Raw genomic sequence first — 13,367 nt, 5'->3', positions numbered from 1 at the left:
GATGATGTATGTTCCTGCAGAAGTTGGTTAGGCAAAAGTTCTCTAGCTTACAGCATTGGAGCTGCTTTTTTTTATTTGCAGTTTGGTGGTTTTTGGAGTGGATTTGCCCACAGAGTGAAAGTACACATTGGAGATCCACCTCAATTACAAATAAATAGGCTTTCGTCTGTGAACTCTGCAGGCTGTCAGTTGAGGCCCACAGACATGAGATTTGAATGTAATCATTGCCTTAATGCAGAACTGCAGGTGTTATAGCACGTTTAGGAACATAGAGCACATGTCTTTGTGACACACAAAGAAAGGTACTCTATAAATTCACAGACACCGTAAAGACCACCGTGACCATGCACAGGCAATGGCATTTTCCCCAGAATCTGAACTAAAGCGTTTCTTTAATAATAAACTAAAGGCATGCAGCAATGTGGAGCTTTTGGCCTCCTGCTAAGTCATTCTTACGCTTGGTTACCATCACAGCTGGGAAGCTATGCCTTATTTCATAGTCCTCTCTATCCTCTGACCTGATTTTCACTAACTTTACATTGTTCAAACAGCATTAAAAATATTTAGAGAAGGTAAGAATGATACTTTAAGTCCCAGTAATGATCCTTCACAGTGCCATAAAATGGTAACAGCGCCACGAAATATGTCCGAACAGCAGTTTTGCATGTACCTGCAGATATGTAGACATTTTTAAGCCAGCTGTAGGTTATCTAGCTGAGATGCTGCTAGAAAGGTAGCTACTGCAGTGCACAGCTTTATGGAGGATGGAAATTTCATCAGAGGAGCTGAGTACATTTTTGTGCAATTAATCCTCGCTGATCCATTGTGTTGTTCACAGCGTCCAGGGAGGTTGTCGCTGATGGCTATTAGTTTGCTGTAAGCTGAGTATGTGTTTATATAACTCATTGAACTGGGTCATATGTGTTAGGATTTTCCAAGATGAGATATGAGTTGTATGGAAAAGCTCCCTTTTAAGTCACCTCTGTTACAGTGATAGTACTTGGATTCACAATCAGTAATACAGGGTAACAAAAGTAAAGTATTTGTGTTTGTTTTGTGCCTTATTTTATTTAGGCATTACGAGAGTGCTATATCTTGCCTTTACATAGAATGAATGTATGAGCTGATAAAGTAAGATATGCAATGTATTTCTTAACCAAATACATTTAAATTATATTAGGTTCTGTAGGCTGGAGTAGCGTTCTATTTTCAAAATATTTTTTTTATTTTAAAATGTATGAAGTATTTGTAAGTTCACATAAATGCTATTTTTATTCACAGATAATGCACCTCAGGTAGCAATTACCGCACCAGGATCTGGTAACCATAGAAACAGCTCTACAGGCCCAACACCTGACTGCTCTCCTCCATCACCAGACACTGCACTTAAAAACATAGTGAAAGTTATACGTCCTCAGGTAGGTGATCACCATAAGCATCCTCTTATTAGTTGTATTTTTCATTTTAAAAGCAGGCTATGATGCATGTATTTTAAGAGGATCTTATCACTATACACATATGAATAGGTCAAAGACAGATAAACAGAACACAAAATATTTTTTGTACTTAGAAAGCTATCTTGATAGCAGGAGAAGATAGAGTATTTTGTGAATGAGCCCAGCAATGTACAGAGAAATGTGAGTACGTTTTTCTTACAGCGTTAATGATGAAAGAAGTCTTTATGTGATATCTTGTATTTTTACGTACTATTAGTTTTCTTCCAAGTTTATGTTCTGTTTTTATCAGTATTAATTCCCTGTTATGTTCTTAGGTTTTCTTTCCTCTTTCTGTATCTCCAATTACATGGTCCCATAATGTTTCATACCTTCTTTAGTTTACCTTCTTGTATAATATTGCTTCTTGACTTTCATCCTTCCTAACTATGTGTATTTCTAGTAGTGTTTGGTTAACAAGATGCTTAACGTGTGGAAGACTTGAGTGCCTCTTGCAATTCTTTAAGGAGTACAGCTTTTTAGAATAAAAGGTTTAAAAACAATAAATCTTAGAACTTGATTCAGTAATATAGATGTAATCAGCATAGAAGAGTTTATTTTAGAATCACAGGATCATAGGATAACATAGATCAGAAAAAACCTCAGGGGATTATCTAGTTCCCTTCTTAAACAGGCATGACATTAGGTGTGTCAAAGCTAGCTGTCACAACTACACACTGAATTGACTAATTGTGAAACTTTTGGTGCAAACCAAAAGAACTTCTAGTCCTCTCCTATCAATTATTGGGTTCAAATGCAGCCATCTGTTCTTCATTGCTGAGCTGATCTCTGCAATTGAACTGCTTTGGTGTTAGTAGATGCAGACTTTGTATTACCAGTATGTTGCTTGCATTTGTGTTGCTTGAGAAGTAAGCTGATGGATACATGATATTTTGGTGAGAATTATATAGGGCAGATTGGTTTGGTGCCGCACAAGTTGAGTGTGTTACAATGATGGAGGTGGATCTTCCTTTCAATACTCATTGAGCACACAGTTCAGAAGGTCTTGCAGAATTAAGGTAATTACTAGGTGCACCTGCCATTTTTCTCTAGGGGCTATTCGTTTCCTATGGCTGCTGACACTGTCAATGCACAATAATTCTAGCAACTGGCTGGTGGCAGCCCATCCCTCTTGACACTACAGTAGTTTGGGTTCCACATCCTGGTTTAAATCTAGGTTGTAGGGGGTCTAAATAACAGCTTCTTCTCCTTTTCTCTTTTTATAGTTGTTCCTCATTTTGCTTGTTCCTGTAGTCTCTCTGTCCCTCCCACCCTACATCAGTATAGTACTGAAATGCCTCCTTCCCTCTAAGCTGTTTTTTATAGTAGGCGGCAAGCAAACAGAAAGGTATTGGAATATAGTTGGAACAAGCTGTTGTGTGATAGCTTATTGAAAATAGCATTTAAAAAGCTGTTTCCATCATGGTATTGCCAACAGATGGACCCAGAACGCTGAATGGTGATGTTCTCCTGCTAGTTAACTCTGAATGGATTCAGCAGATTCTGGGGAGCTATTCTCAAATTTAAATCATACCATTTACTGATTCCCAGTATTCTCATCATTCTGCAGAACAAAAGCTAGCTGTGCAATATATATGGTCAGAACCTCACCACATTTGCTAAAATGTCTCTCATGTGGCCCTACACGTGGCATATTTCCTATGCAGAAAACAACAGCAGAAAGGCACATGTAGGCTAGCACTTAATGTATGTTGTAAATCTATGTGCTAATACACGAGAAGCTGGATGCAGTAGAGCATTCAGATCCCATTATGCTTCTCTTTTCTTCATGTGTTTTATGCACATTGCTTCAGTATTTTTCCTTTTCTTTGTTTTTGTTGCTTACCTAATCACCTCCCCCCAAGATCCCAAACCAAGAATTTAGACAAAGAAGTTGTAGATGTTTGCAATGTGATGTTTGCAAACCATTAGTGTTAATTCTGCCTGCATATTTAATTCCTTTATTCCATGCCTGCTGCATTCAATTACATGCCAAGCTCTTTGAAGGTTAACACAATACAATTCTATTCTTGACTGACCTCTCACCACTCATGTAAAACTAATGGTGTTACATAATGCATGCAAAATAATTAATTTTCTGGTGTCTGCTAGGGCCTCTTTGCACTTTTCTAGCAAAATAAACAGATTTCAAGCAGATCTAAAACACGGATCATACGAATTTCCAAAACAGCTGTCACTCCTTTCCCCTTTTCATATGGCTTGTGCATCCAGCATTGAAGGTGCCAGTGAAAGGCAAAATGGGAAACTCTTCAGCAGCTAGTTTTGCACTAGGCAGGCTTTGGTAGCTTGGATGAAACTGCCAGGGGAGTCTGGCCTTTCATCTCATTGTTACTTTCATTTATAGCCTTACTTATCTTTCCTGGAGGGTTGTGCATATAACAGTTTACCCGCACTGAGAAACACTATGTTAACTACTCTCTGTGATCTGTGTAAGCAGCAGCGGAGGGGACCAAAGGTTCCTTCCTCCCACCAGTCTGGTGAGGGCAGGCAGTGGCAGAGAATGGAAAAAGAGAAACCTGGTGAACTGGGTTTGGAGGCAGAGGTTACGGTCATTCTGCCTCCTGTTTTGTTTGGCCAGGTACCTAAGGCTGTGTGCCAGCTTACATGAGCACTCAAAATTCGTCCTTTTCATTCTAGTTGTCTCTTAACCTGGCCCTAATTCTCCCCTTCTAATAGTAAAAACATGCCCTCACAAAACCTGGCTGGGAATTTCACTTTTCCCTCCCGCCTTTCACTCACATTTCTGGAAATTTATCCTTTCTTCAGTTAATTATGATGAATTTTGAGGTGAGAAGCCTGCAGTTTGTTTTGACCCTGCCACTCATCCCTTATGAGATCTCGTTGCTCTCTAAAATCCATCTAAAAACTCTCTTTGGATATGTCTCAACTATTCAATTCAGTGTGCTATCACTAAAGCTGAAGCCTATTTTAACTAAAATGTTGTATCTCCCTGGCACAGTGCAGCACTCTGGAGAGATACTAACTCAGATCTCAGAAGCAGTATTAAGTTCAGTGTCACAGTGCCACCCATCTCTACTGCTTCCAGTCCTGAAGATAGCTCACTTAACATAGCACACAGATCCCTGAATTACTGTTATCTGTGCCCCTTAGCTATGCCCTGTACCTGTGATATAGATCTTCAGATTTTCACAGGTCAGTCTCTGAAAAAGAGGATTTGTTGAAAAGTTACATGTATGCAGATAAGAAACAAACAGAATTTAATTCAGAGTTTGAATCACTTGATTATTTTTTCGAGATTGTCCAGACAAATCTTAGTAAGTTTTTAACTCGTGAATTGCTGATTAATGAAGACTTTGAGAAAGTAATACAGTTTCAAGTTGAAGATGTATGCCTCTGTGAAGTATACTAACAGCACATGGGAGAAAAAATGAGATGTGGTAGAAGACCAAGTAGGTTAATGTGTTAACTAAAGTCCTCTGAAATTTTAGGCTCTCTTCCAAGTTTTGATTTAGTTATGTTAGTACATACAGTAAAATATAACTTACATTATCAGAACTGGAATTTTGGAAAACAATAGTAAAATTGAGCTTGTTCTACAACAATTTCTATAGCTCTCCGTCTGGATGAAGCCTGAACAAAATTGGGCTGCATGTGACGCGTCATGTATTTTTTATATTAGCCACTCAATTTAATAAGACTCTCCTTACCTTAAGACATTTATTTGTTCAGCTCCATTTGAACAAATAGACTATATACATAGAGAGAGAAAGAGCATGTTTTTTGCTAAGAGACTGTTTCTTTTCAGTGCTATTCACTTGTAGGTCACTGGCCATTTCTTAGAAAGTTGAATTCTGACTTCTCACCTTTTAAATTCTTTAGTAAATGTAATCCAGCATTTGCATATTTTCTTCTTGTCTTTCTAACATATGTTTCAAATGGCTAACTGTAGATACAGCTTTTGATGTCTAAATGTGGATTATTTAAAAGTGACTTGGATTTTATCTATCATAAATTAGTATTTTCCCCATTTTATGTGAACAAGTAAACTCCTTAAGAATGTTATTTCAGTGATATAGAGAGGGCTTCTGGTAGAAAGACAAAGGAACATAGAATTTCAGCATTTCTGACATAATGGAATTTCATCATCTTGTTCTTGATGGTTTTATTGCTAAGATCTGCAATAATCTATTCATTATAATATGTTTTTTTTCTTGTGGGTTTGGATGTGCAGTCTTTGTATTAGTCATCATTTTTTTCTATTTATCTTTTTCAACCTCTTTAAACAAAGTTACAATTCCATCTGTGGTTCATTGTTCCTCTGGCCAAGACATCTAGCAATATAATAGATGAAAATAATTTAAATGTTAGAGGACAAAAGAAACTGTCTCATTTTTCTGCAAGCAGTAGTAGAATCCTGCAGGACATCTGTAACCTCTGATAGACCTATCCCCCTTGTTTGGGCTACCAGGGGTGCGTTGCCTAATGTACAACTATTTTGTGCATGCACAGTGGGCCTGGCATACCTATGTAGATGTAGCTCATCTAGGCATAGGGAAAGACAGGGACCATGACATTCCACCCCCTATAGCAGCCTGGACACAAACGGATAGACCAACCATAGGAGATATGCGCCCCAGAGCCTCTCTAGTTGACCTAAAAAATGACAGTAATTTACATTCAAGGAAATTATGTTTCATCCTTTTTGCAGTTAGGTACAGGAATTACTTTGAACAAAACCAACCAAACAAAAAGTAATCTTAGAGGCAGCTCTGGAAAATCACAGTTCCAGAAAATAAATTTTCAGAACTAATTGTTCCATAAACAAGATTTTCAAGTGGATTAGTGCCACTATTTCCCAATGGTGAAATAACCCTGGTTTCTCCCCTACGCCATCACCCAACTGCAGCACCCTTAGTTCTTCCCATATGAAAGGCATCCTTTATCACACTTAGCTTGAGTTGGCACATGCCTGTCTCTGCAAGCTTAGGGAACGACAGTGAAATCCCCACTGCAGGCTGTTGCACCAATGCACAAATGCATGGCAACTCTGTGATGCATCTATTGAACTTGTTTTGCAACACGAAAAAAATCTGCTTTGTTACTTTTTATCACAAAAAGGAGGCTTGGAGAACACAGTTATGCAATAAGTTCTCAGCACATACTTTCTGAATGAGATCACAGGACAGCTGGGGTGTAAGGACCATCTTTCTCCTATGAACCGTTTTCTCTGCTCAGTCCAAGTTACAACATGCTCAGTCAGGCAGGGAATAACCAGGAAAATCACCATGGAGAAATACTGTGCAGGCACACTATGCTTCCTGTTCGGAGGCACACTTCTTTTTCTGGTATGTTTTGGTGCTGGACTTCGTGCAACCATGTGCAGTGTCTATGCTTAGCACAAGAGGCAAATAAGACTTAAAAAGATTTTACTGAGAGTTATGATTTTGTGGGGGATCAAACCTGTTATCTCCAAGGTAAAAGCCATGCCTGTGTACATGATTTTATAAAGTTCTGAAAGGTGCTGAGCATTTGAAAGGTGCTGAGCATTCCCAAACCCCACTAAAATGAAGATGTATTCTATGGTCCACAGATGGGCAGATTTAGCCTTCATTATTAGTGTGCCTCGTCTGGAGATTGGTCCTGTGTTATGTAGTGTTTCCAAGGTTGCATATATCCATTAGGGCTGCAAGCACTTTAAGGTAGTTCACAGCAGTCAGTGACCTTGATTCTAGGTATGGAGATACATTTCAGAGAAATCTCTCTATATGTATTTGTTTGTAAACCTTCAAAGTGTCTATGCAAATCTACTGCACACAGTTTCATATCTTCTCATTCTAATGACGTTGAAATGAACAAGCAAGAAACAAATGGATGAATAAAGCTCCTAAATAGCCTTAAAAAAAAAGGAAAATGAAGAAGTAAAAGATATACTGTCAATGCCGTTAAGATGTGTTTAGCAATTCATCTATGTGCCACTGAAAATAGGACAGACATTATGAAATTGTTATTCTGAAATACTGAGTACCAATTAAAAAAAAAGTTACCGTTGGAATTGTCTCACAGAACTAATTTTTCCCCCTGTATTACCACAGAATTAATGGGTAGAAGACATGTAACAGCTCCAGAGGAGGGCATTTAAAAAAAATTTCCTTAGAGCATAATGGATACTCTGTGACTACTTAATAACAACATTAACCAAAATATTATTAAAGAGATGCATTGCAAAAGATCTCGTTTGACAAGTAACTATAAAACATAATTCTATTTAGATTATTTTAATTAGAGATGAGATAATATGAAAACATAAACACATCTACCCAATACACAGTACTAATGAAAATAGCAAACAGTATGTGTGAGTGCGTTTAATCGCAGTTCAACAGGATACTAAAGCACAGGTATAAATTAAAGCAGAAGAACACTTTTTATTGTCACGAGTGTAATGGTTTTAGAATATCACTTCTACATGCATATGTTTTCTTGGTTGAAGTTGGTTGCTTACCTGGAGAGATTCTCTAGGTTGTGTTTCTTGATTCAACATAAACATAAATCATACAGAAGAATTGAACATCTTTCATATCTGAACCAAATTGGTGAGATAATGAGCATAAAGATAGTTCAGATACTGAAAGGTAGGTATGTACATCTACACCAGTAAAATAAGCTTCTGAGCTCTGGAAGGTTGTCATCTATATTGTTCAGTTGTTAACACAGTTCTGGGTGTAGTTTTGGTCCTGTACAATTCTCTCTCTCCAAGAGAGAGGCCTGTCAGGCCTGGCTGGGAATTTGAATGGGCCAAGGACCGTTCCTGGTAGGTAAGTCTGCTTTGAAGACCCTGCTCTGCAGGCTAAGGAAATTTAATAGTAGGGGTGTGAACCAATCCATGCCAATTGCCCTGCCCTACTATGTATAATGCTTGGAAACAGTAACATACTCTGTATCTGGTAGATTAAAGCCTTATTTATTGTGCTTTGATGGGTATCTCACCAGATTCATAGCATTTGCCTTTGTTTCTGTGTAGTACTGGGTGGTTTTGAGCTCCTTAGTTATTGACTAATCCTTTATCATCATCTGAAAATGCACCACATTTTCATGCATGCATGCTATCTGTAGCATGCAACTTAAAAAACAACCATCGCCTTGACCCTTCAAAATTTGTAATGCACAAATGTAATGTTATAAGCAATTTTCATAATCTGTAGGTCAAAATGGGAAGTTGCTAACAGCTGGAAGCTGAGATTTTTTTGAAGGAAATGGCCTTACCGCCATTTTCCAACTTTTCCAGTGAAAATAACACTTTTTTTTAATCTTTGAAAGTTAGAAACTTTTTATAGCTGAGGAATAAGATTCCCTCTTATTTATCAAATTTATCTCTTGCAATTTGGAGCTTATTTCAAGCAATGTTTTCCCAGGATAGGAATAATGATGTGTCTTCCAAATTTGGTCACGTCTGTCAAGGAGGGAAACCACTACAAAGGTGTTACAGTTTTTAGCGTTCAGGGCTGCTATACATCACAACCCACAGCTGCAATATGGTTGCAATTAAAATGAAAGTAGAAGCGAAGGAAAATGGGAGAAGAACTGTTCTTTCCCTTATTTATTCCCAGTCTGATTTGTCATCTGATACAAGACCAGAAGTGGAAAATGAAAGGAGGCAGCATTCATTCATGACATGCCCTGACCTTTAGTTAAATACTCCAGTGGAGCACTCCTAAAGGAAGAGCTAGTATAACATGCACAGGGGAAAAGAGAACCACAGGAACAGAAAGCACTATGGATATTTGGTACCTAGAGTCACATTGCATGATTTCTGAACCAGAGGCTACAGGAAAGAGCTATGTGTCTGTACCATCCTTGAGTGTATCACTAGCGGTGCAATGATCAAAGTATGCTGATGGGCCATGAGGCTGCTGTAAAGAAGTATGCACTTGCTGCTCACGCAGGGTGCAAGAGGTCTTTCTCTAAATTAAAAATCAGTCAAACAGAAATTTCTAGGACTTTGGCACTATAATGCCATTAAAAATGAATTTACTTTTAGAATGCATTATGCTTTTAGTAATGAAAAGGATCTGCAGTTAAAAAACAGTGAAACCATTTATTTTTTTTTTCTTTTGCTTTTTTTTTTTTTTAAATTCCCTTGATCTTGCAAGCTCTCTGTTGTGGCTGCTTGGGATATATTTGTTGCCAGCCACTGTGTAATTTCTGCCTTCTGCTCTTAAACTAAATTAAGATGTTGAGAAGTAAAAACAGGAATGTCAAGATGGGTGCTGAAACTGCCTATATTTTATTTTTAAATGTCGTCATAATTTAAGATAAGGTTCTATGAAATGAAAAAAGAAAAAAATTATATTACCTTATTAAAAAGACAATGTGTCTTCAGCTTGTTTAACATGGTATTTTAAGGCTTGACAAAATAATTGATTCAGCAGTCTAATAATAAGTTAGTGCAGTCTTTCACTTCTAGGTCACATAGAAGAATCAAACCCAGATCCGTTGTAATCTCCAGTTTTTGCAATTTCAAGGCTAATTGATCATCCCAGTTCAGATCCTATAAATCAAATAACTCTTGGCAGCAGCATTGACTGATGAGAATGGATCAGGCCTACAGATTTTTGCAAATCAAAACTTGAGGTACTGGGGACAGGAGTAAGCGAATAAGCCTGTCCTTTCACAGGCTGTATTTTACCAAGAAAATTATGAATGTTATGGGATTTTATGTAAGTGTACATGAGCAAAAGAGACAAACAAAGATAGAAACAGAGATGGTATGTTGCGATGTTGAGACTTAAGAAACCGTAAAAGTGATGTGAAAGTTGTATTTGAAAGGGAGGACAGAGGTTAAAACTGGATGTACTGAAGGACAATGAGAGGGATGTAGTGACTGATAGGACCGTTAGAGAGTTCATTTGAAAGACCTTGATGACAAAACCACAGAGAAAGCAGAGAAGCAAGTTTTAGAAGACCAAGTAGAACTGAAATCAGCCATGATACTGTGAAGGGTGTTTTAGAGTAAAATAAGTAGTTTTGGAGGGAATATAACAATAGATAGGAGAAAACTGAGAAAAAGAAAGGGGTGAAAGGAAAATGAGTGTGTAGAAAGAAAATGGGATCTTAAGAAAGAAGGAAGCTGGAGAAAGGAAAATTTCTGAAGTAGGAGTGAGTTGATCAGAGAATGAGAAGAATGGAATCATCTGGGCAGGTATCGAAATGAGGGATTTATGCAGCCACATGGCTATGCTCATACTGTGTTATGTATGTGAGACAAGCCTGGGAGAAGGGGCTGCAGCCTCTTATTTTCTTTGGTAAGTCTGTATTTTATGTGCTAGCTAGAATTTGAGAATGTGTGTTCAGTTCTGTATTGATTTTATTTATACCATGCATTTTCTGCATGGTATAACGCAACTGAAACCAGTTTTTACATTATGTAGGGCAGCTGGAATTTGGCAGGATTTGCCAAATGCAGAATTTCCTCAGGCTCACTGTTTCTCAGTGATGTAATAAGCCACATATCTGTCCCTTGGGAGAGCTTTATACCCTCGTTGTGCATCTGTAAAATGGGGCTAATAGCTCTGCCATAGTGCAGAGGAGTGTTGTGAGAATTAATTCTTTAACACAAATCCCAGAGATAAAAGAAGGCAGAGTCACAAGCTTGTATTGCAGAGTACTTTAAGGCTGGAGAAATATTTTGATGTTAAATTGAGAAAGGAATTTTGCCCTTCTCCCTCTGCTAAACATTGTGAGAAATATTTGAATGATCCCTTGCATGCTTATAGTGTTACATGCGAGTCATGGTAGCATTATGGAATTTGCATGCAACTTCCATCCATGGGAGCATTAAGTAAGTCCTTACTTGTCTTTTTAATAGAAAGGCAATTCTGTATGTGTGTTTTGATGCTTTTCCTGTTTTGCAGTGTTCAAAGTGGTATCTTTTATTGATATGTGTTCACTACTGACTTAACATGAAAATATTCTTCTTATTAGACCTGATTTGAAAGTTATTTAAAACTTGTTACTGCAATACCTTTAAAGATTTTTATTGATATATTTTTGCTTTTGCATTGATGATAAGATTTCTTCATTAGTCTGATTTGATATGCTGTTTTAGGATAGTCTAGGGTTTTCTAGTTTGCTATTATGACAATTGAAATAACAGTCATGGAGAAACCTTTTAAAGTAAACAAAATAAATCATTAAAGAGATTTACAGATAACAAGTAAATTAAATACATGAATGTAATGAATAAAGAAAATCTACTTAAGGACAAATCTGCATGTGGTTATGTAGCATACATACTGGGGTGAAGTTAAACCATAAGTATGCTACAGTTTCACAAGGATTATATAGGTGTGTGCGGACCTTCTGAATAGTATGAGGCAGAGATGTAATGTAATGACTGACAAAGCTGGCTTTGGTGCAAAGAATGAAGGAAGCATCATCTTTTTGGGACAGAGTTTTGTGTTTGTACAATCTCCACAGCTATAAAACCTTCACCCGTGACTACATTTCCTGGATATTATAGTATTGCATATAGTAAATGGTTGTCATAGAATTATTCAGGACCTATCTTGAGAGATCTCAAGGAGTAGCTTTGAAAGGTGCAATCCAGGAAACCAAGGTACAAGACTCCAGTAAGTGACTTGTTAATTGCTGGCTACACCTTCTGCCAGTAAGGCTGGAATTTGGCTTCAGATTCTAACAAATGAAGTAAGGTATCCAGAGGGTCCACATGTGAGCTAAAGGTGGGATTCAGTCTGGGACTAAAACACCTGTGCTTTCATCTCTGTCTGATTTGGATATCTAATCTCTCGTCATGCTCAGGAGAGATGTAGGATTCAATTCAGTTGCCTAAAAATAGGCATCTAATGTCATTTGAGGTGCCATAAAGGTGTCTTCAACAAGCACATGGAGGCTGTCAGGTATGATATACAGCATACATAGGGGAGACCTGCACTGTTCTGGATGGCAACTGGAGGCCAGGTGGGATGCCCCAGGGAATCTCCAGTGATGGTGGATACCTGTGTTAAGGCAAGTGAACCAAGGTGACTGGGTGAGGTGAATTGTTCTCTGGACTCTATTGACTGTATTGACTAGATCTCAGTTGACTGTAATGGGTGCCTAGATACCTAGTGTAGATGTAAATAGCTATGCTATAAATTTAGTTATCTAAATCTGGAATTGAATTTAATCTTGATTGTAGAAAAACCCAGTTTTTTCTACAGTTTTTGTGCAAACTGTACTTTAAAGAGACACAGACAGAGGGATGCAGTAAACACAAACTAGTTTACTGCACCTCTCTTAGCATATATCAATGAACAATTAGCATACTTCAACAACATAACATTTTACAGGACAGGACCCAGAAAAGGTGCAAAAGGCTCCTGTAGTTAGCTACAAAAGCTCAGACGCTAGATTCCTGTGTAATTATGTAGAAAAATTATTGGCAAATGTTGACGGATGGACCTTGTTAACTCCAAACAATATAGCAGAAGTGTTATGCTGTAGAGCACTAGAGGCTCTAGATTGGAAAGACGTATTAAACTGAGGTATGTTTGTCTCAATAATAATAATGTCAAAGCCCAAAATAATACAGGAGGTATTTTGTATCACGCAGGTCAGCAGATGGTTGCATGTTAGCACAAACAAACAGAAAGCATGTTTCTAGCTTCCATAACCATCTTTGAAAATCACTCTAGACTTATTTTATATCGCTTACCCATGTCTCCAGAGCAAATCATAGCTATTTATTGATGGACACATTTTCAGTATCTGTAAGCATTTGCAAACTAAACTGATCTTTAAAAATGTTTCACAACAGTTTGAGGTTTATTTGGTTTGTTTCCCTCCTCTCTCTGCCCCCCACCAAGACCTTGCAGGTATCTTTGTGAAACTTTT

General features: G+C 37.7%; 1 protein-coding gene across 1 annotated transcript in view; it reads left to right on the top strand.

The window, feature by feature from the left end:
- The window catches only part of ANKS1B (ankyrin repeat and sterile alpha motif domain containing 1B), a 457,036-nt gene that overhangs the window by 160,863 nt on the left and 282,806 nt on the right, over positions 1 to 13,367 (top strand). The window contains exon 11 of the mRNA XM_059816688.1: positions 1,282 to 1,418. Within this exon, the coding sequence (XP_059672671.1) occupies positions 1,282 to 1,418 (137 nt within the window). The remainder of the gene's footprint in view (positions 1 to 1,281; positions 1,419 to 13,367) is intronic.

The sequence above is a fragment of the Gavia stellata genome, chromosome 4, assembly GCF_030936135.1.
Source record: "Gavia stellata isolate bGavSte3 chromosome 4, bGavSte3.hap2, whole genome shotgun sequence".
In the NCBI taxonomy this organism is placed as follows: domain Eukaryota; kingdom Metazoa; phylum Chordata; class Aves; order Gaviiformes; family Gaviidae; genus Gavia; species Gavia stellata.
This window is presented reverse-complemented; position numbering and strand designations above follow the sequence as displayed.